Genomic DNA, 22,971 nt, shown 5'->3' on the forward strand with positions numbered 1-22,971 from the left:
TTTTTTGTGTTTATAAACTTGAATCTCTTTCTCAGTGTAACTGTTACTCATAAACATTACAGATCTGTCCATGTTTAGGCTCTCCAGACAGCTTCTGGGCTATCTGTAAAAGCAGTATGCTCAAGCCATTGTTCTAACTGATGACGGCAATGCCATTGTTGAACTTAGAGTCAAAAGATGCTATCATTTTTAGGTAGAAGTGTTGATACTAAATAATTCAGTGTCTTTCTGGAAGGTAGCAGCCCTATAACCTTTCAGTTCTCCTCACCAAGCAATCTACAAAAAAATGTGTCTAGGAGAAGCTATGGAGGAGTATAGGAACAGCTCATCTTCCAGGCATAAAAGTAACTGCTGGTAACAACAAAGGGAAATTAAAATATGAGACATACAGCTGCAAAAGAAAATATGTTTTACATGAAAGCACATCAGCAGCTCCATCTGTAAATTTCAACTCACCCAACACATTGGGAAATGTATAGAAAAAGATAAAAGGGAGTGACAGCAGTGCATATACCAAGACTTAGGCAATGTCTGAAGTGAGGGTAACAAACGCTCTGTCTTAATGAAGCATGGAAAAGAAACTGATCTCACAGTACAGTTTGAAAAGCCAGGCCAGTCACTTGGTAAACAAGAAAAAAGGAAACCCAAGCAAATAGGCTACCAGCTCAAACCTCACTAAGCATTCACAAAATATAGCTACCATAGACTTCTAAGTTAGCGGTTAATAGGTTCTAATGTTATAGAACTGTCTACACTACATGTGGAACCACAGGTATGTGAGCCAAATTTTATGCTGAAGAAGATAAATTACAGAAGCAGCAGGTTCAAAGTATATTGAAATGAAGACCATTAAAGGTATTTCTGGGAACGTTAGCAATGGGCTTGAAACAGTCTGCCTTTTCATCCTGAAGTTACAGCAAATGGGAGTTTGTTTCCATCTGATGGGCAAATTGCCTCTTCCCCGTAGGAAGGATGAGACCTGTGGACAGATCTTCACAATGGCCCTGGACTGAGCCAATGGACCTCTGCCTGTGAGAAATAAGGCGCCAACAACAACAACCAAAGGCAAAACAAGGCAGTGTGTTTCTTCATAAACAGTGAAAAGACTAGTCACTGAAGTGGGCTCTACACGCCTGCAATGAAAGTTGGTACAAGGGGTGAGGAGAAAACTTTCAGTAAATGTATGAAAGAGCAGGTTCAGGGAAACAGTTGGGTTTTTCACAAGGGTATTCCTCAATCCTGAGATATAAGAGGAGTGTACTTTGCTAAAGAGCATGAGGCATACAAGAAGCCAACAGCAGCTTCAGATTGATCTGGAGAGAAGGAAAGGATGCCAGATTTCCCAGTGAAGGAGCTGTTTGATTTCTTGTCATAGCACTTTACCTTCACTGTCACTCATTTTACTCTGGAGCCTCATAAGATCTTTGACTTAAACCAGATATTTTTGTCCACCTAATGATACTTAATTGGAAACCTATTGTTTTTACAGAGACACTGTTAAGTCCCCTCAATAGCCAGATTGAAATAACATGAGGGAAAAAGGGATTTAAACTGAAACACACTGGTAATATTTGGCCATTTTATTACCTCAGCATTAAGAAGTCTATTTTTGGTTCTCTGTCCCAGGGAACAATGATTCAGATTTGTCCTTGTAAAATAAAGAAAAGAAGGTAGAGATATTTTAAACAGCTTAAATAAAAGTACACTAAACAGTACTCTGGAAACAAATGAGAATTATTTGAAGCTACATGATAAAAAGATAGCTATATATAGGAAATTCTACTTTTCAGTTTTGAAGCCCATTTAAAATCCTTCAGATGAGAAGGCTGGAAAAAGGTGTCTACTTCACTCTCCCATCTGAAGCAAGGAGCAAGAGCACAATGCAGAAAAAAAAAGAAGCAAAAGTAAACTTTTTTTTTTTCTTCTCTTTGATCCCTTCCTGTATCCTTCAGAACAATATAAAGAGAGCTTCAGGTATTTTCTTAGTCTTGCACTTCTGCAAGACCCTGAATTTCATATATTCTGTTTTCCCCAGTTGGCTTTTCTTTGCTATCTGGAAAAGTTATTTTAACTTTTATCTCTCACCATTTTCAGCCTGGCTCTTACTCGGTGGCACTGTAGACACAATGACTCTGCCCCAAACTCAAAGCTGAATGAGAAGCACAGTGCAACAATACGATCAGATGGCTCCTTGATCTCCTAAACAGCCCAAGCTGCAGCTCTCTAAACCCCTCACTACATCACTGCATAGGGACTTAAACTGCACTAACTATGAAACAGACCAAATAAAACCAAAGATGAGTACTCCTCTTAACTGTTCAGAAAATGGAAGGGAAGCTTCATTTAAACCATCCTGAAGGCGCTGCTGTCTCTTCCTGTGGTGCCCTGCGGCAGCAAGTTAGGTACTGACATTGCCCCATCTCTTCCCTCCTTTGCGCACTCAAAGATGTGGGATGCACTGTCTCCATAAAAAACATTCACAAAACTGGCCTTTGGTGTTCACCATATCTGTTGCTAATAAATAAGAAAACAAAACAAAAAAAACCACCCAAACCCCCCAAAAAAACAAAACAAACAACCCCCCCAAACACCCCTTACAAAATTATCCCTAAAGACCAAAGCAGAGTTATTTGTATAAAATATTTTGTCTTCCCCATGTGTATGCTATGCTCATTATAATGTATGTTAATGCCTGCCATAGAGATGCTAAAAGGGAAAAAAGCCCAGCTTCACCTCAGCATTACAGCGTAACGAATGATGAGAAAGGGAGAAACAGCAACTATGTAAGAAGATAGTCCAAGGACCTGATTCACCTACAGCAACTTATTCTGATGGCAGAAATTCATATGCTGTGGCGGGTGGAAGGTGCTCCAAGCAGAACCTAAGGGGACAGAAAAGAATGCTGACTTATGAGCTTCTCTTGTACAAATAAATGTTACGATTTTCTTGCAAAGTACAAAAGACAGCAACACTTGGAGTATATCTGCTTAAAGGAGGTTAGCAGGATACCTTTTTGCTTCACATTTCTGTTTCTGATTATGTTTCATTAGGTAAGAACTCTGCAGCAACAATTTATCTTAACCTCATTAACAACCTCTGACAACTGCTTTCTTTCTAGCCTTGCTTCCCCCAGATTCTCATGATGAAGAAATACAGTTCACAGTTTCTCTTCCCTGGTTTTATTCAGGTTTTTTTTTTTTTTTGGTTTTTTTTTTTATGAAAGCCTGCAAAATGTAATGAACGATTGCTGCCAGGAGCACACTGCAATGTGTCTATGTGGCGATTATGTGAGATGTTCATAGTCTTTCACGTTCCGTAGTATAGAAGTGAGCCTTTGGGGCACCTCAAAAAGTTTTAAAACACTTGCTTTCATTCAGGGAAGAATCAAAGAGTTTCACTAGAAGAAATTGTCTTTACACACATAAAAAATGAAGGTTTCTAAAGAGATCTTTTAGTTAGATGACAGAAAACCTGCATTTTGTAATACTGCAGGGGTTCTTTCAATAAGTCACTGAAAAGTTCCATTTGACAAGTTAAGCCTTGAATTTTTTTTCATACTTATTATAGCCAAGGAGGTGCTAACCTAATACAATGGGCAAAGGAGTGTTACAACAGTACAATAGACCAGACGGAGTTAGTACAATACTGGGCAATAAGGGATCTCACTATAATGAGTGAGAGAAGCAGTGTCTGCAACATAAGAAGCATGTTTCAGAAAAATGTGTTTGGTTTGTTACTGGTCATTTTATAGCTGCAATTGTAACCCAATGCAATGACCTTAAGATGTTTAAGAGTCTTCTTTAAAAAGTAGAATGATCATTTCAAAGGTTTACAGGCCAAAAGAAACCATTATGGTACCTAAACTAGGGGCTTTAGTAACACAGGCTATAGATTTTTGCACAATGTTGCCTCTATCTAACCTGATAATTTGGAGTTACATCAGTGGTGTTAGATTGGGACTTAGTTTGACACTATATTGCTCACATTGATGTGCTGTGAGGACTATGGAAGTATTTAGAGGATGAGATGAGAGTTACTCCTGGCTTCCATTTAATTATATTAGGCAAAAAGTTTTATAAGTGTGAAATAACTTCTTTCTCTGTACCTTTTTGATATCTGTTTCCGCAGTCTTTAGTATATTCTTGGTCCTTAAGTTACTTTCTTGCTTTTATACTCCTCAGCTCATGCTCAAGTTTTAAGGTGCACTGGCTCTGGCTCCAGGATAGTCCTATAGAAAGCATGAACGGTGTTTTGCTAGAAGAACATTCCCATCCACCGTATCATTCTTAATGCACATAGTGGGCAAAGGCTGCTCGGAAGAAATCCATACAATGTACTATACGTAAATCTCCACAGGTATTCAGCAAACTACACTCTGCAAATTTATGTGACCTACTTTTTCAGATTTGTTTAGCACCTAATAGTATGCTTGCTGCCAATCAAATGGCAACTGCAAATATAATGTATGCTGTTGATCTGGGAAGAATAGAATGATCTGTAGATAACTTGAATAAAACTTGGGCAAGTTGTAGGAGAAAATGACATGGGTATGAAATCGAATTTTCAGCACAGCTGTATGAATGCTTGGCTGGGGAAAAAGTGCTGCTCATTCACTTCATAAGTGGCCAGAATGAAATATGTGGGATAGAACGGTGACATTAAGCATAATTGCAATATACAGAGATACAATTTGGATCACTTAGATATGCATGTGACAGGCATCTGAAAGTCCAAGTAACACCTTTCCTGATTACAAAGAAGGTCAAGTACAAAGCTTCTTACAAAACAGTGGCATGCTTGAAAATACCTGTCAGTAGTCATAATGTGCTATGCACTAACTTTTCTGATGTAGCTCTGAAAAGGAGGCAAGCAAAGTATGCTGGAATTGCTTGCTGATGTACAGCTGAAGTAAGAGTGTACTTACTTCTGGACCTGATTTTTTAAATATTTTTAATAGTTTAGTACTGAGGAAAAATTCTCATCTAGCACCAAAAAGCTGTAGTGGTATATAAGCTTGAATTCTAACATGACAAAACACAGCAAACTTACAAACATCACCAGAATGAAACAACCCTTTTGGCTTCAGTAAGACCCAATTTACAGATACTAAGAAAAAGAGACTGTGAAATATTTCCTAGTTCCAATTGCTAAATAGCCTGCAGGAGTCACAGAACTTGGTTTTGTGGTTGAGGCAGTGGATACAGCCTGAGAAGAACCACTTTCAATTTATGGTTCCATGTTGCTCTTGGAGCAAATCATGCTTAATACAAAATGTGGATAGTATGTCATGCCTGTTGGACTATAAAAGTTTTAAGGCAGAGAAAATCTCTCACTAGGTGAAGACTCAGCATCTACGTCAAAGAAATATCTGTCTTGACTGAGAGGCTGAGGTAACCCTATATTAGAAATACTGATCAATAATGAAAACAAATATTGCTGTCTCTTCCCAGCTTCCCCTGGTTGCTGGAGCGTATCTCAGATTTTCTTCTGCATTTAGCTTTGTTGCGATGCTGGGGGCAGACAGCTCTTGTTTGCTGAAGATCAGGAAGGCTGGCAAAAAATAAAATGAATCATGGAGGTGAGGGAAAACAGAATGAAGGAGTAACTGATGGAAGAAAATGAGTTGGTGAAGATAGTCTGGTCAGCAGATGGTGAAGAGCAGTTGCTCCTGCAGACAACTGTTGAGACTAAGGAAGAAGATACTTGGACAAGTGATGGTTGAACTAACTCTAAGACAGGGTCCTGGCAAAATAAAGGCAAACACATGCTGGTTGAAAGGCATTTCCTTGCCCCTATGTTTACAAGCTAGTAACAAAGTCTTTCTAAGTATTTTTTGCTTTGTGTCATTAAGGATCAGTGCTTATCCTAAGTGATTTCTACCTCAGAGTTTGGCGCCAGCTAGAATTGAAAGTTCTTATGGAACTAGAAAATGTTTTCACCTCAAAAAAAAAAAACAAATATGGGGGTAAAGATTAAGGGGAAAATACCTGATTATATATTCACGTGTCCACAGTTCAGAAAGCATAAGAAACAGCAAGGACGAGAGCTCTAAATTTTTTTTTTTTTTTCTAGCCAGCACTCAGTCCAAAAACCTAAACCTTCTTCTGAATTCTCTTGCTCCTGTGTGTTGTGGTTTGATGTTTTATGTAGTCCTCACCATCCTACTTCTATCATTCTTTCCTTTCACAAATCCCTGCATCTGCAATACTGCTGAGTCTTGCTTTAGGACATAACTGGGCACTTGGGATGAAAGCTAATGGTTTCAACAGACATATATGCTTGCGGTTCAGAATGAAGAGGGCATAGGTTAGAAAATGAACTGCCCCTCTCTATCAGCCTTATACTCTTCCTTCTCTAAGGGGCATTTGGGGTGTAATGTGCTCGGAAGACATGTTACAGATGGATAAAGCATGGTGAGAAGTTGGCTTTATCTGCCTTAAAGTAGACACAGAGATAGAAAGGACAGCAGTTTCTGGACATTAGGAGGAAGGTTTGTTTGGCAGGAGTTTTGAAACTCGGTCACATATTATTTGTTTAACAGCTTACAAGATAGTGTATTATAAGACTGAGTGAGTGTTTATGATCTGTGCTGGAAAAGGACTATAGGAAGAAAGTTGCTGGTGAAAGTTGTTTCAGCTTGTCTGGAAAGGCTGGTGAAGATGAAGGAGGCACTATTTAGCCTGGCCCTTAACCCTGGAGAACTGGATACTGACCACCCTATATCTGCTCAACGGCTCCTCCTGGGGCAAAACAATAGTCACTACCATTTCACCAGGGGAATTCAGCGCACAGTAATTACTTCACTTCTGTGCTTTCAGAGGAGGACAGCAACTTCCTTTAGCTTATACAGGCATATGCATTTATTGCTAAGGGAAACTAGCTTCCCATTAAGTGCCTCTCAACTCAAATAGCTCCGATTGTTCTGTCTTAAAGATGTGAGACGTGCTTTTTTTTTTGTGAAAGCATGTAGAAAAAGACTTATACTACTAAAGACAACTTTTCTTGCTTCTTATCCTTTAAAGGCTTTGCAAAATGCTCCTATTTAATAACAGTTATCTTTATGTAGTAGCTGAATCTTTTCATAAGCTAATAGTTGTAAAGCACTGTCTACTTTGCTTAATGATACTATTTTCCCAATATAAAACAGGGCTAATGGGTGTCAAATGTGAAAGCAATATTCCTGCAATTTATCACTTAAGCCTTCTTTCACTCTTTTGGGGTGAATTGTTGTATTTTTAAAGGGAAATTGATTGCCTTGAGTGAATTCTTTTATTCCTCTACATTAACAATTCATGAATGGAGCCAATAGCTGCAACACAATCTTCAGTTCCTTGTCCCACCAATAACCTCAGCTGTATCCTGGAGGGTAAACTCACACTGCATCAATCAACAGTCTTCGTGGTCTGTAGCATAGCCATGTGAACTGTGGCTTACACTATGTTCTCTTTTGCTCCCTTGACTTCTGGCAGTTGGGAACTGCCAGAAATGAATTAACTGTTACAAGTTTCCTGGCATGCTGTACTTTACATGATTGGAAAGTTACATTACTAGAAAGAACAAAGAATATAGACATTGGTGTTTGGCATCATATGCCAATGGTCAAATGATCCTTGTGTACCTTTTTTCCCTGCTCTTCCATCTCCCTGCTATTGTTAAGCATTGGGCAAAGCCAGTTAAAAAGATTCTGGGAGGTTAAAGAAATCTCTTTTAAGGAACATTTTGGACTACTTTTGTAAAAAAACTCAACAAAACCAACACAACACAAGCCCAAAACAGCACTATAAAACTCAACTTGAAAAGGCAAAGAGGCCAGCAGTTTAAGAATACATTAAGATTGCACCTGCAGAGGAGTTCATTCACTACTTTCCATGAGCAAACCCAGTGCTTCTATTCCCAAACGAGAAATAAACACACAGTCCTGGGCAGGCAGACATCCAAATGCCCAGATTTAGTGTAACTGTGTGCCTACAAAACTCATACATAGAAAATGGAAGTTATGAATGTATGCTTCAGCTTAACTTGTGAAGCTAGAGCTGTTGTGGAGGTAAACTAGTCAAAGTGTGGCTTTGAGTCATTAGTAAAACTTAATCTCGGGCATGTCCGTCTCCCTGCCACTGCTGATTCCTCTCTTGAAAGCCACTTGTCCTTAAGCACATTTTCCTCCTTTACCAGCTATTTTTCTGTCAGAGTCTTCACATAAGCATGTGCCTTTTGCTGTTGTGGCTTCTCTCCAGCCAAATTTGTTGTCTCTGTATGCTGCAACCCATACCCGCACATCCACATACAGCTCCTGCATTGGGATATCTCTGGCCTGCACACCCCAGGCTGTGCTAGAGCGGGCTTCACCCAGGAGTAACCCTTTCGACTTTATGGACACCTGAGCACATTTACATACTTGGCAAAACATCACTGCTGTCACCGCATAAGGAGTCACTTATAAAATGTGGGGCTGATTTTCACCTCATTTCTGCTAGATCTGTACTAATTTAAACCTGTGAATTAGCATGCATCTTAAGAAAGAGATACACGTATACACACGCATGATGTCTACTTATGATTTTTCACAATTTTCATTATTCTTCTGTATTTCTCTAAGTATGCTGTTAAATGTTTTCATCACTTAGCTCAGTTTCAGCATAGCACTTGGTATGGTTGGTTATATCACTGCACAGTAAAAACAATTACTGCTGGTTTACAAAAAACAAAGTTAAAAATCTGAATTTATTTAATTAGATTTTCTTTTTTTTTTGAGGTGACCAAGATTCAGTAAAACTTAATGAATTTTTACTTTAAATTCTCAGGAAAACAACATATGAAGACACATATAAGTAACCCACCCTTGTCATTGAAACTATATTTAAGATAAGCCTGCTGTGGCTTCAGTTTTGTAGCATTTGACCTCCTTGGGATAGAGAAGATACAGAAGATTTTTATTTGCTTGCAGACTGTAAGATAACAAGCAGTACGCCTGAAAATATAAACCTGAGATGACTCTTAAAAATGATCTTGAGAGAAGAAGAACAGGTAAAAGAACAGAAAAAAAAAGGAGAAAGACAGAGAAAGGAATGGGAGACATGCAGGCTGTATGAATAAAGAGCTAAGAAAAGACCTGTGGAAATAATTGATTTTTCTGATATCCCACTGACATTTCTTAAAAATCCCCAAGTAATTTGATGTCCATCTGAGCCTAATATTTTTCTTTCTTTCTTTTCTTTCTTTTTTTTTTTTTTTCCTTCCAGAATGATCCACAATTGAAATAAAAATTGCTTGGGGTTAAATAAAAATGTTTCCTTTTATCTGAATTGTTTTTTACTGTGATTATTTTCTGCGATTTTAAAAAATAGAATGAGAAGAATCTGAAAACAAAAAATCTGATTCACAGGGACTTAAGCAGCCCTGCTTAAATTGAAGAAAGAGAATAAGTAACGGTGCTCCACAAAATGGAGTAGGAATAAGGTCTGGGATGTGGAAAACCTAGGCTCAGATTTCTCCTATACCAAAGTTCAGTACAGATATGAATCTAGCTCTTCTACCCTCATGTAATTTTTTCAGACAAATATTTGGTAAGATTTTGATTACATGTTCATTATTCAACATGTTACAAAATAATGTTGAGATCAAGTTTCTTTGGACACAAGACAGTGTTAAAGAGATGACTTTACTCCACATAACAGAGAGACAAGATCTACATTCTGTTCTTAAGCTATGGCAATACATGGAAAGGCTAAAAGATTCTTGTTTATCCAAAGCAATCCCTGAAAACTGAGGTCTGAAACCCCAAGTTCTGGTTCAGTGGCTTTTTCTGAAAAATGCCATAAGACATGCTATAAAGACTCTCCCTGATGTCCCTCCACCCCTTTGATCGATGAACTGGTAGTGCTGAGACTCCAGGAAAGCTCTGGCCAGATAATCTTGATTGACAAAACATTTTATATGGACAAGGGCAAGGTAAAACTCTCCAGACTAGCCTGCAGTGTCATAAATGTTTGCAGGATTGACTCTACACTTCAGAGGCAGTTCCATGCTTCACCGTCCTTGCTGCATACAAATGAAGTCACTCCACAGCACAATCGAGTGCATATGCTGTGGTGTGACCTCCTGTTTGGTGACATCCATCAGTGAAATGCTCTGTGGTAGCGGCTGTCTGAAAATCATCTGGTACATGAATTTTTACTCTGATTTCACTAAAACCCAATCAATAAGGGCACAGAGCTTTAGTGTTCTCACATACCTGCTCTGTGAATAAAGTAAATGAAATATTTGCGCAGACTTTTGTGATTTGTTTTGAAGGGCCTGACCAGAAATTGGAACGTGTCAGGAGCTAGAAGGCGGGGACGGCTGACAAGCAGCACTGCATGCACATGAGCTGCAAAGTCCTTTCTTCTGGGTAGAGGGAAAGGAAAATCAACCTAAATATGAATGAACAGTTAGAAAAAAATCTTGAAAGATTAATTTGGCACTGTAAGTTAATATTGCACTTTCTGATGCTGGATCCTAGTGAGCATGTAATTCTGATTAAATTAAACGAGCATTACAGACAGGAGTTCAAATATAAGCACATATCCTAGGTATACCTATATTTGCATAGGAACTTGTGAGAAGAGTTCTCTTGGCAAAATACTTGTAAGTATATTATCAGGGAAACTTGTTTTTCTTACAAAGAATAAACCCAGAAACTGGTCTGATTATTTTTTAATTATGGAAAGACTAGGTAGGAAGTGGAAACAATTGCTTGTTTTGTGTTTTAATAAGAATACTGGGCAAATCAAATGAAAGTGCAAGTAGCAGTTTCAAAACAAAAGAAGAATCCTCTGCACTGAATGTGTCCTCAAGCACATAACACTCCTGCTATTGAAAAATTTACATGACTAATTGGAAATCTTCGTAAGCAAATAGTCATTAAGGCCAATACAGAGCTATCCTATTTGGATCAAAAAAGACCCAATGCCGCTGGTGGAAACACTAAGAAAATATTACTTATGCTTGTTGCTTTCTAAAGAAAATTTCTTAGGTGTTGTTTTTTGGTTATTCTCACAGACAGAATTCTTGGCTTTGTAAGAATAGCACTGCCAACATGGGGCAGTAGGTTTATTATTCCTAAACATTATATTATTGGTCTTAAAACGTTCTTCTGTCAAAATCAGTGCAACAGATAAAAACCAATAGTAGTAAATTCATAAGGAAAAAAAAAAACAACCCAAAACCCCAAAACCCACATCAGCTTTAAAAAACACCAACAATTCTGGGTAGTAGAGAAGAGATTTTGCAAAAGAAGTCTTGTTCATTTTAAAAATCAGGCAGGGTATTATGTTTTTGCTTTGCGAGAGTTTATATGGGACTGAACAAACAACATGGCTAAAAGCAGAGACCAGAGCATTTTAAATGACCTATTCAGATGTTTACTAAATCATTTGATTTAGGCTTCAATGTCTTAAATCAGGGACAGATGATAGTAACTCCTTTCTCTAAGTTTTTAATTCTCATTAAAGTATGGGTGAAAGATAAACATATCTGCTCATGTTTATTACTCTTCTACTGGTACATAGACATTTGACTAAAAGAGTTTTTACTTTCCAGCTATGGATATGGTAGTCTTTGGTGTTCAATAAGGGATTGTTATGTGATCTCAAGCATTAAAAACGGTTGGTGCCCTGTCTTAAAGTCCTTCATCTTCTCTCCAGCGCTTTTAATTTTTTTCTCCTATCTTATTCCCTAACTCCTTTTCCAGCTGTCCACAATTGTAAAAGTAAATGATTTCAATATGATGCAAAACAGTAAATAAACCCTTACCCTGCAACTGTTCTAGGCACTGCAAAACAACAAATAATCACTTTGACAGGTAGACAGCAGACAGGTCAAAGTGATCTGCTGGAAGTCTGCCTTCAAGAAAGGTCAGCAATGTAATGCTTCTTTCTCCTTTCTTTTCTTCTGCCTCTTTGTTTCCCCGCTCACCAATTTCCCCATTCCCTTCTCCCCCAGTTTCAGGTTGGCCCAACAGCATTCATAGATACTGAGCTAAAACAATCAGTGACTGCTTATGGCAAGCCACACCACTTCTAAGGCACGTGCTGCGGAAATGTATGATCGTTTCTGTGTTTTTTTAAGAGTAGTATGAGATCTCCTTGCTTTTGTATAATGGCCACTGTTATTGTATTAAAAAATAACAGCAAAATAAGCTCTCAACAGTAACTTCCTAGAGATATGATAGGTAACACAAAAAGTCTGGATAATGGAACAGGAGAAGTCCAGTTCACCAACTTTTCCTTTCTGCTTCTCACTATTGCAAGAAGAGAGCCTGTGTTCTTAAAAAAAGGGTATATGCTTTGAAATCATAGTCCAGATCCTAAAATATGGAGGGTAGCTTAAAGAAATCATACAAATACTGTAAAATACTTGTAGAGACATCTAAATGTATTAGTTATATACATTTGTATGACTAACATATATTTTAATTTTTAAAAGTACCTCCTGTCTCTTACGAAAATTCATTCATGTTCTCAAAGTTTGCCCTTCCACAGGCTATGAAGATGAGACTCTTCTCCCCTTTAATGGCAGCTGGCACTGTGTTGCCATCATCACTTTCCAGCAGCTGGCCTTTTTTGGCTGGTATGTGGACAGGTTTATTCTGGTCTGGAGACAAGGGGCAGTTGGGACACCTGTTCTGGCACTCATGGCCTTGTGTGACTCATGGGGGACTGCAGCAGGAGCTGGGGCAGGGAAGAGTCCTGCTGCCCCTCCAACCATGGCTGCCATATAGGGAATTGCAGCATCAGGGTGCAGAGGTGGCCCAGTGTTGGCTACAAACATGACATGGACTTGGTCATTTTCTGCATATGTATGGAGGTGGGCTTCAGGAGGCACTATCCACCTACATTAGAGATTTTTGTATTTTGGTAGTTTTCAACTATACATTTGCTTGTGTTATTATTTCGCATACTAGCTGGCTTAAACTACCAAGGGTAATTCTAGGACAAGCTGCAATTACAATTTCTTTATGCTGTGTAGACACGACCTTTGACTAGTTGATTGCAACTGGCTTTGGATCAGGGCCCATAGCCAAAGCTGTGTCACTAGCATAACATGCAACACTCTCTTCAGAGCCTCCAAGTATAAGCCATCACCTCTCTGATCTAAAATACGCACAATTGCAATGAGCTGGGAGATCCTCCAGAATTTCGTAGCATACAGAAGAGACTTATTACGAAAGATTTTCTGTTTGCAGACACGGAAATACACAGAAGGCCAAATACTTAGCTTGCATAAAGTAGTGAAGCTTAATGTGTGAAGAAGGGATGAACTCTGGTGTGTGTGTGCTTGTGTGCATGGGGACACGGTTTCCATGTAACAATTGCTAGTTCTATGAGGTTAAATCTGTAAAGAAGCTGGAAAAAGCTGACAAAATGGTTGTAGCTTTACAGCCCACTTCAGGCTAAAACACAACTATTGAAAAAGGTGACTTGGGCATTCCACATTCTGCTGCTAGATAAATTTGTGTCCTGCCTTTTACATATAGCATGATGGGAAATTCTTATTAGTAATTCATACATACAACAGAATAGCAGTTCTGAGTTCATGGAAGAATGGTGGCTAACACTAGTTCAGCAGGCAGGGTACATCACCGTCTCAGCTGTAGGCACAGCATAGGGATGTGTGGATCAGTAAGACTCTCTCTTCAGCTCTTCAACACTGTGCAAGCTGGGGATCAGCCAACTCCAACTCTAATAACATAGTCGGTCTGCCAGAGGAGCACTGCAGCTACCAGCACCTTGAATATCATTGAAGCTATCAGCATCAAAAAAAACAAACCCCAAAATTGCTCTCAAAAGCAACTGCCCTATCAACCTCTACATAATCTGATTTATCTATCACACATGCTTTGTAAAAGCATCAACCCATTAATTTCAACAGGGTCAACTTCACACTCACTAAAAAGGGAATGGGACACAATGAATTGGTTTTGGTCAGGCACAGCACAATATTTATGACCTTTTTTTCACCACTACAGTTTTGCTACAAATGCATTTTATGGGAGTAGATCTCCTTAGACGAGCAGGCTTTTGCAAAACATTGCAAATGCAACATAGTATAATGAGTACATTTCCAGGCAGTATACTCTAGTACCCTGCAGGCCTTGATTGGGCAGCTCATTTAAACATCAGGTTAAATCCTGTTTAAGCGAAGAGCCTTACAGAAGTTTTGCAGCAGTGCTCTTAATGGCTGTGAAAAAAATGTCAGGAAGCAGAACGAAGTCAGTTCTCATTTTCTTTCCCTTTTTGAGCTATCTGCCCTAAGAATCCTTACTCATTGTTTTTCAGACACATGAATTCTGCATGGACTTAGAAGGAAATAGGTATTTCCTTCCTCCTCTCCCACCAAAGACAACACCCCCCGATGTTACACCACCGCTATTAACTGGCACAGATTTTTGTGCCTCCGGCAGCAGTTCTGATGTCCCCTCTGCCTCCTCATTCACCCTGGGCTGGGGTTTTCCATCGGGACCCGCTCTCAGGCTGTTTCCAGCTGCGTCCGGCACCCCCCGGCAGGTGGCACTCGGGCTCCGCCGCTGGCGGGCACTCGGGCACCGAGGCCGGGCTGGCGGACAGCAAGGAAGGGGGGTCCGCAAGCACCTATTTCATCTCTGGGATCGAGGCAAAGAGGCCCTTTCCGTGCTTAAATTCTTAGCAGCATCTGCTGTGAACGCCTCGGTGTCGCTCACGGGAAGTCTCACCGCGCTGCAAAGGAAAGCCCGAGGTGGGAGTGCTGCCAGGGGGCTGCAAGGTGCATGCCTCCTGGAAGGAGCTGGGGCTTAAGTCTGAGCATATGTAACATCACAGCAACCTGTCACAGAAGGAGAATTTAAAACGTAGTTGTTATCCTCAGGGGGAAATGTCTGCAGTGAGAGGGGAATATATGTGCATACTGTAACTCCTATTAGTTCTAAAGGGAATTATGTGTGCAAATCCCCAGATTCCAGTGTACAAAGAAGAGAGTGTCCCCATAAGGGTCTGAAATATCCATTTGAATTAAGCCTGATGGTTGGGAAACTCGTGATGCTGTGGCTGTTATTATAAATTTATACTTACTAGGACTAAGTTTCACCTGAAACAACAGAGCCTGAAGTGTTATTTGTTCCAGCAAATTATTTTGTTAGATGTGATAATCAGTTCACAGCAGGACTGTGAGAGGCTGCTCAGCTTGTTGACAATTCTGGGTCCCATCCAGCTTCAAGCAGCTTCTGAAACAGTTCCAAAGGCCACAGAGGGGACTCCCAAACCCAGCTCCTCAGGGAGACATGGCCAGGACAAGACTGACTACCTACAGCCACATCCCAGGATAACCCTTTCCCAGGGGCAGAGTTACCTGTTCTCTCAAGCACACCCCCACCCCAAAGAACAAATGATAGGCAGCACCCAGCAGGGGTGCTGCTGTTCCCAGCCCCCTCTATTTTGGCAGGTGGATGAGATCTTTTTATATGACCTAAGTGCCTAAGACACTAAGACACAGTCTGAGGTGAAGGAGGACCTGCAAATCAGTTGTCCTTAATTTACTTGGCCCCTCTGTAGTTTATTTCAGGAATTATGTGACCTAAGGATATGTCTTCCATTAGCATCACCTTTGAATTAGGAAGATGCCTTTCACAGGAGCTTTCATCCTACATTTATCATCTCAGCCTCAGATTAGTTTTAATCCCAGGGTACCCCTCCTTTCAAGGCTGCACATTTTCCCTCAGGGCTGGTAGGAAGGAAACTCTGTCCTGACCCTCATGTTTCAGCAACTGCATCAAGTGAGCAGTCATGGTGCTGCAGGAGAAATGCTATGGGGCTGCAGGGCTTCTTAATGCAGAAACACATGGCTGTGGCTTCAGCCTGCCCTGTCTCACCTTTATTACCTTGTTATATGGCCCAACACCTAAGAGGACATGAAAGCATAGAGGAAAGGTGTGGAGGGCTTGAGTCAGCAATGTGCAGGGTGGCAAGGAGGGTCCCCTTTCCAGGGATGGCCACCTTACCTGCCACAGAGAAACAATGGTGCTGGATGCCAGCATGAACTTTAGGGCCAAAATGTACAGGGGCTGCCAGAACCAGGGTGGGAAACACCTGCCAAGCAGCCCCTCACCCCCTCCCACTCTCATATTTTCTCCTCCTCCTGTTTCTTTACATATTAGGGTGCAGACTCCTTATTTGCCTCGATTAGCCTACTCGAGAGCAGCCATGTGTGCCCTTTAATCCTATGCAGTGCCAAAATTAGGGTGAAGCAGACCAGCATAAAAAGCCACCCTAGATTTAAATACCATTCATAGAGACAGGGAGCTGCTTTGTTCTGAGTGATTCCTGAATCTATTGAGTTATTTGGAATAGGACAGTTAATTATTTTTAAACCCTACTCTTCTACTTAAAGCCAGGGTGTGACTCCAACAAATTCACTTCCGAATCTTGTAATGGAATAGAAGTATTGCCAGTCTTCATTAAAAACACCGCAAAAGCCGCAGCAGCAGCACTGTGTTCCTGGTAATGATTTGTTTCACTGACAGATCAAACAGCCTGTTGACAATGGTTGACTGCAACCGACAGCCTCTTCTAATAAGATAAAAAAGTTGTCCATTTTATTGATTATAAAGCAAATTGGGGTTTTGTTCCTTTAAATTTTTTATTGGCTAAAAAATGGAAGACTTATGACTTTGAAATTGTAGTTTGCCATGACATTACAATGAATTATAATCCTATGGTATTCATGCTTCCTCAAAGGCCTAACAAATTTGCCTCCTTTGCAAGCTTGTTGTAAAATTCCCCACATTTACACACGTATTTTCAGGAGCTTTTTATTCAAGAACTGCAGCAGACTTGAGAAAGGGAAGGGGGCTGAATGGGCAAGAATTCTTGAGATCCTGGTATTTTAAGACTCTTGCAATATCTCATCACAAGCTATGAGCTTGAGGCAGACATTCTCGGATAAGGTTCTTAGGTTTTTGTTACACAGGAGGTGAAGTTTTTAATCCCTTCTGGCTCTGAAGATCTATGTTCCTGAACATCCTGGGAATGGAGCTCATATTGCCAAAATAAATCTAATGTTTTCTAGATCAATATGTAGGGTCAGATCTTATAGAAGCTCAAGACACATCAAGGAGCTTTTTAAAGGCCAGCAGCCAAAATCAGGACTCTCAAATCTGCAATCAGTATCTCTCTTGCAATCACCAAATACCTCTCTGCTTGTGTCTGACAGTGCAGGCACCTCCAGCTCTGCCTGTGCCTTCACACAGAGAAGAGCAGGTACATGGAGATCTGCTGTGATACAGAGCCTGAATGGTTCCCCAGCCCCCTCCATGGCATCATTCAAAGGGGAAGGCCAGTGGACACCTCTGGCATCACGGCAGACTGCCTCAAAATCACCGTAGTGTGAACTTCGCTTTCCTAACATAATGAGAGAGGGAAAGAGAGGAGTTGCTTACCCCTTCCCTGACACATCTTTGCAGATAAAAAAGCTGGAGCACTAAATTCCAGCAGTAAAGCCTTGCAGCTGAGACACTAGCAGGGAGGTGCCTTGGCTTCTAGACTCTAGTCTCAGGGCTATTTCTGTTTTCTCACTCTTCCTGCTCCTTTCCTGCTCATCCCTAGCAGCTGAACAATATAAAAGGGTAAAAAAAGAAAGTCTTGGAAGGAGCCCTCAGAGCACAGGCTTCCTCCTCCTGGCTCAGTGCACTTCCACTTCTTGGCTCAGAGCACCTCCAAAGGGGAAGACATTCAGGCTCCTCTTGGCCACATGGGTTTTTTTGTTTTTAGTAGCTGAGATTTGTCAGGAAAACATGCCCCTACTCTGCTGAATCCCAGCTTATGGGCAGGCAACTGCCAAGTGTTCCTGACAAGTAAGAGATGTAGATCTGAACCCTTACAGGAGCTGGAGCATGCCCTACCCAGATCCACTGCTCCCAGCTACTAGGCACTTAAGTGGTTCAGTGTTGCCATTGCCACTGGATATGAATTAAGAGTGGAAAAAGCAACCCTTGCACTGTTATTAAGCAACAGGATATAGGGTACATCTCCCAGAAACACTGGATCCAGCACATACGATAGCAGTTTTCTTTCTAGGAATCACCTCTGCATTGAGAGGACAAACTATCTCCACTCTCCTCCTTTCTCAACCTTTTCCTTACATATGAGAAAGTAGTACAAAATGTCAGATACCACACCGCCCTGAAAAATAACACTTTGGCTCGAGCACATTATCCATATGACCCTTTGCATGTTCTCATCTTCAGCTTTTTTTAGTAAGAAAAGCACACACACACACAGGCATTCACAGAGTCCACAGCAGGTGACAAGGGAAACTATTGGAAACTCACTTTCCAGCTGCTTTAGGGTGGGAATTCATGTTCTGCTGCCTGCAAAGCAATGAGGCACCATGAATGGGTGCAATAACCATGGGGCTTTCACCTCCCAGGGATCTCTGTCCTCATGTGGGGACCAGCTCCCAGGTCAGTGTGTCTGGTAACTGGATCTGAAACACAGCTCTTCAAAGTGGCAGCATTCCCACAAATGGCAATGAACCGATTAAACCCATAGTTTGGCACTTATGTACCTTATTCTATTTTAAAATTAGTGTCTGAAGTGGTTTAGTGACTCCACCATTGAATTCAGTGCCAGTGTTTGAGCTTAGGAGACTTGTTTGAAAATTTTGGCCCAAGTACATGGGTTATTACCAGGTAACAGCCATTCGCTCACAAAGGGGATTGCAGTGCAGCAGTTCATGCTATCTCAGTCCTACAGGGAATGAAAGCCCTTTTCTTTCCTGTTTGTTGATCGGGTGCTTTCACCAGTGCTGAAGTCAGTCAAAGGGAGGAAAAAAAAATTAACAAAGCTTCATAGAAATATTGCATTCTTTCCTAGAGTGGAGGCAAAACAAACAGAAGTTTAAAGTAAATAGTTTCTACCAGCAGATCTTTTCCCCTATTATTGCATGAATTACAATGCCCTTCAGCCAGCAGAAAGCAGCGAAAGTTCTGCCAGGAAAAAGAGTTATTTGAAAAAGTTTACTCTAAACTTTTGTTTGCTTTGCTGTGCTCAAACACACACACACAAAAGACACTTTCTTTTTCTACTTTAGTGCTAGGTAGAAAGCAAATGGATTTCTCTATTGACTGGTATATGGCTGGAAGAAGTAAAAGCAAGTTTCTTCATGGTCATGCCTCTGCTCAACCATGATCTGGAAGAACACTGTGAGAGTTAAAGAAAGACTGTCCTGTTCACCTAGGACATGCAGATCATTGAAAAAAACAAAGATGAGCATATCTGATCGTTCCATAGACATAAACAAGCACAAATCTGCCAAAGCCAAATAGGATCATTTTATTCTAATAAAACTGCTCAGTGAATCTTTTTCTTCTAAATCTCTGCCCTTTTGTAATGAAGACAAAAGTTGCAGTCTGTTTTCATTCACACCCCTGTAAATCTCAAGTAACTGGAAGAGAGCAAAAAAAAAAGCTCTGTTGTTGGTTAGGACAGAAATTCTGACTAAAAGGTAGAGCAGTCTCCAAACAGCAACCTTTTGTAAAAAAATATTCCCATTTCTGATCAGTTCTAATGTTTCCATTTGAAACATTCCTTGATCAGAAATTAATAAAAGTATGCCATGTGAAATACACAGAGCACTTTATAAAATAGATAAGAAAAATAGGGCTGTGTCCTGAAGACTTTGTAACTGGCAAAATAAGAAAGAGAAAGAAAAAAGAAACAAAGGAAGATAAAAAGGGGTTTCTAGCAATGTATAAGCAAAGCAGGATAAAGCTGAATAGCAGTTGGATTAGTGCAGCATGAGTTTGTTTTTAAAGTACATCCCTTTTCAGAGCTTCCACCCTCTCCTGTTTGCCCCGCAGCCCTGACCTTGTTCCTCCCCATTTCAAAAGAGCTGTTCCTCCTTATTTCCCTTTTGACCTGCATTCCTCACTTGTGGCTCTACTGTGGCGATAAAGGCACCAGTAAACCCAGCCAGCTTGCCTAAGATCAGAAGATATGGTGGGTGATGTTAGCAAATTAACTGATTGGTATAAAACAAATGGGGGGGGGGGGGGGGGGGAGAGTTGTCAGGAAGCTGAGAACTCTTGAACTCATTTAAACAAGTGGCAGAGGAGCAGGCTTGTCTGTCACAGGAATATCATCTGCAAGAACCAAGCCAGAGCTAGGAAGCTACAATCGGATGCAGCCTCTGAGAGCAACCCCTGTTAGGGTAACTGAGCTGTTTAAGAACAATGAGTTCCTGCCTTTCAAAAGGCAGGATACGCTGGGATGCTCCCTGCGGCCACTTCCACCCCCCGACAGACCTGTGCATGATACCCTCAGGTTGCTCCTGTCTGCAAGCAGGGGCAAAGAGACAATACAGCCTTTTTGTGTGCTTCTGTTATAATTATGCTTTCAAGGGCCCTGAGCTGGTAAGGAAAGCAGATAATTGCAGTATGGCTTTGAGATACACACAAACTCATTCATTTAGTAATATTAACTGGCTTTCCTGCTTTTCCACCAGCACTAAGAGGGTTAATACCTTCCTCCTGGTCTGGGCTCCAGGGATTTTGCTCTCTGTGGCTCCAGATGGCTTTCAGACCTCTCTAAAGTTTTGCTGCCCGCATTAGTGACAGATGTGGGAGTTATAATTTGAAATTTAGGGTCACTAAAGTGAAGCATTGTGAAATCCCAGGAACCTGTACTCTTAAATGTGCCAGTGGTACATTTCACAGAAACATGCTCTCCTGTAACACAGAGCAAGAGATGTTAATGCCAACAACATCACTTCCCTTTACCCCCTTCACTTTATCTCAGACTTCCAGCGCAGCTTTGCCTGGGAGCCTCTGTCGTTGCACACCGGCCAAAGGCCTGGCAGTGTGTTCTCCTGGGCTGAGTCTTGTTTGCCTCCCACCATCCCTGATGGCACAGTGCCGGCCTCCTGCCTCAGATGATCCCTTCCTCATACAGCTGGAGCCATGCACTAGTTCTGTACTTGTCATCAGCCCTGCTATTTCTGTAAATTTATTTCATCTGGCATCTGAACTAGAGCCCATCTCAACCACTGTTTTTGTCATGAAAGCAGACATTTTTTCATTGCTGCATGCAGCATGCTTGAGAACTACATCCAGAGCATGCTTTCATTACAAATTCCCTTCCTATAGAAAGGGGAGATTTGAAACATGGCTGCACTCCCCAGGATGTTTGTTTTGGCAACCAGCTCATAACACTCATCTGCAGAACCTGACAGGTAAAGCCACAAAGGTCAGCCTGCACTGGCACTGTAAGAGACCTGGAGAAGATACTGTTTCACTGTCATTATATTCAGCCCGTCACTAGCAGCTCTTGTACACAGAAAAGACATGGTACAACTGTCACTTCTAACATCCTCCATTAGTACTGCTTGAATTTTAAGCTGGGGGAGGAGGTCTAAAATAGCCATGAAACGTGATCATTTCTGAATGGGATTGAATTAGATGGTGCAGAGTAGAAACAATCTAACTTTTTGGTCATTCAAATAGTTAAGATAACAGGAATCATTTGAAAGGACAGCTTACGTTAAAACGTGGTTTTATGTAACTACTGTACACTATGCATAAGTACAGAGTATATTTCTGTTCATCCTTCTTGGCACAGACATACAACACATACGAGAAGAATATCTCTGTGACACATGCACAGGTTGTCAGATCTGGAAGGATGCTATTCATTTGTAGCTTACAGCATATGTATTCTGTGCACACAATGTCTTTCTGAAGAAAGCAATCGCTTTAAAGGAGAAAAAACCTGACCAAACAAGACCATTCAAGCCATATGACAGTACAACCGGATCTCACAGGCTAGCATAAGCTTCATGGAAGCTGAGCAGAAACAGAGGATCTTTCCCTTTTCTTCTCTTGTTGTTAAGTTTTTTCCTGCTGTTTCTGCAGGATTATGCTATTTCACTAGTGTGTAATATTTTTAGCCTAGAAATATCACATACAAATCATTCCTTAAAAGGGTAGCATATAGGACATCATTAGGAGCTGCTTTAAGATTCAGTTGATCTTTTTTTCACTTCTGTTTATCTCCAGGGCAGACACCCTTGTGTCTCTCATTTCCCCTATAATCCATAAATCTGTTATTGTGTCCCCTCCTTTAAATGTCATCACCTCCCCTTCCGCATCACTATTCCCTTTTTGTGAAGTTCTGTTATTCAGACAGAGAAGCATGTGTTTCTCTAGGTGTTAGCTCTCAGCTATGCATTTTGGCCCAGAATGTAATCTTTCCTCCTTCCTCCCTCTTTGAAAATGTTACATATTTGAGTTAGGACATGCTCACTCCTTCATTTTGTTACCGGCCAAGCACTGCCATTTTAACCTTTGTATCACAGTTCTCTTTCTGCCTTCCTGGTGCAGCACTGACATCCCTTACTCACTGCCAAGCTGAACGTTACACTCCATCCTCAGCTGGGCAGTAGATTGTGGGTACTAGGTACACCACAGAGGAGAGAGTCTGTGCATAGGTATGTCCTCATTAATGTCTGCTGAGGTGGTGGGAGTGGATATAGGGCTCTGCCCCACTCATTTAGAGAGGCACTGTGTGCATCACTGTGTCTGAGAATGAGGAGTCAAGCCCCAAAGTCTTTAGGAGATAATTACAGGCATTAAGTGCTGATTGTAACAAAGACAAACCAGAGTAGAGCATAAGAAGGAAGATTATCCTGTACTAGGATTTGCACTATAAATTCAGTAAGAATATACCTTGCTTTTCTCTGCTTCCATGCAACCCACCTGCTGAAGAGGTGAACAAGCTTCCTCTTCCTTAGCTGGCATCTAAATGGGTTACAGCTGCTACTGATTTCATTTAGGGCTTAAACCCTTGATGACAGATGCCATGACTTGAGCAGAAGACTTTGATAACTCCTAGCTGGGTATTTGTACATAATATTTCTGCAGCATTCTTATGCAGCAAGGAATATATTTTCAGTTTAATAAGTGTGACA

At 40.9% G+C, this 22,971-nt stretch overlaps 1 protein-coding gene across 1 annotated transcript in view; it reads right to left on the reverse strand.

Moving 5' to 3' along the window:
- Positions 1–8,296, reverse strand: part of LOC133268245 (vitellogenin-1-like) — a 58,059-nt gene extending 49,763 nt beyond the window's left edge. The window contains exon 1 of the mRNA XM_061451093.1: positions 8,170–8,296. Coding sequence (XP_061307077.1) covers positions 8,170–8,296 — 127 coding nt within the window. The remainder of the gene's footprint in view (positions 1–8,169) is intronic.
- Positions 8,297–22,971: the final 14,675 nt, after the last annotated feature.

Source organism: Pezoporus flaviventris, unplaced genomic scaffold (genome assembly GCF_033815535.1).
Source record: "Pezoporus flaviventris isolate CSIRO_AGI_PZ_B2104156 unplaced genomic scaffold, CSIRO_AGI_Pfla_v1 ptg000013l, whole genome shotgun sequence".
In the NCBI taxonomy this organism is placed as follows: Eukaryota; Metazoa; Chordata; class Aves; order Psittaciformes; family Psittacidae; genus Pezoporus; species Pezoporus flaviventris.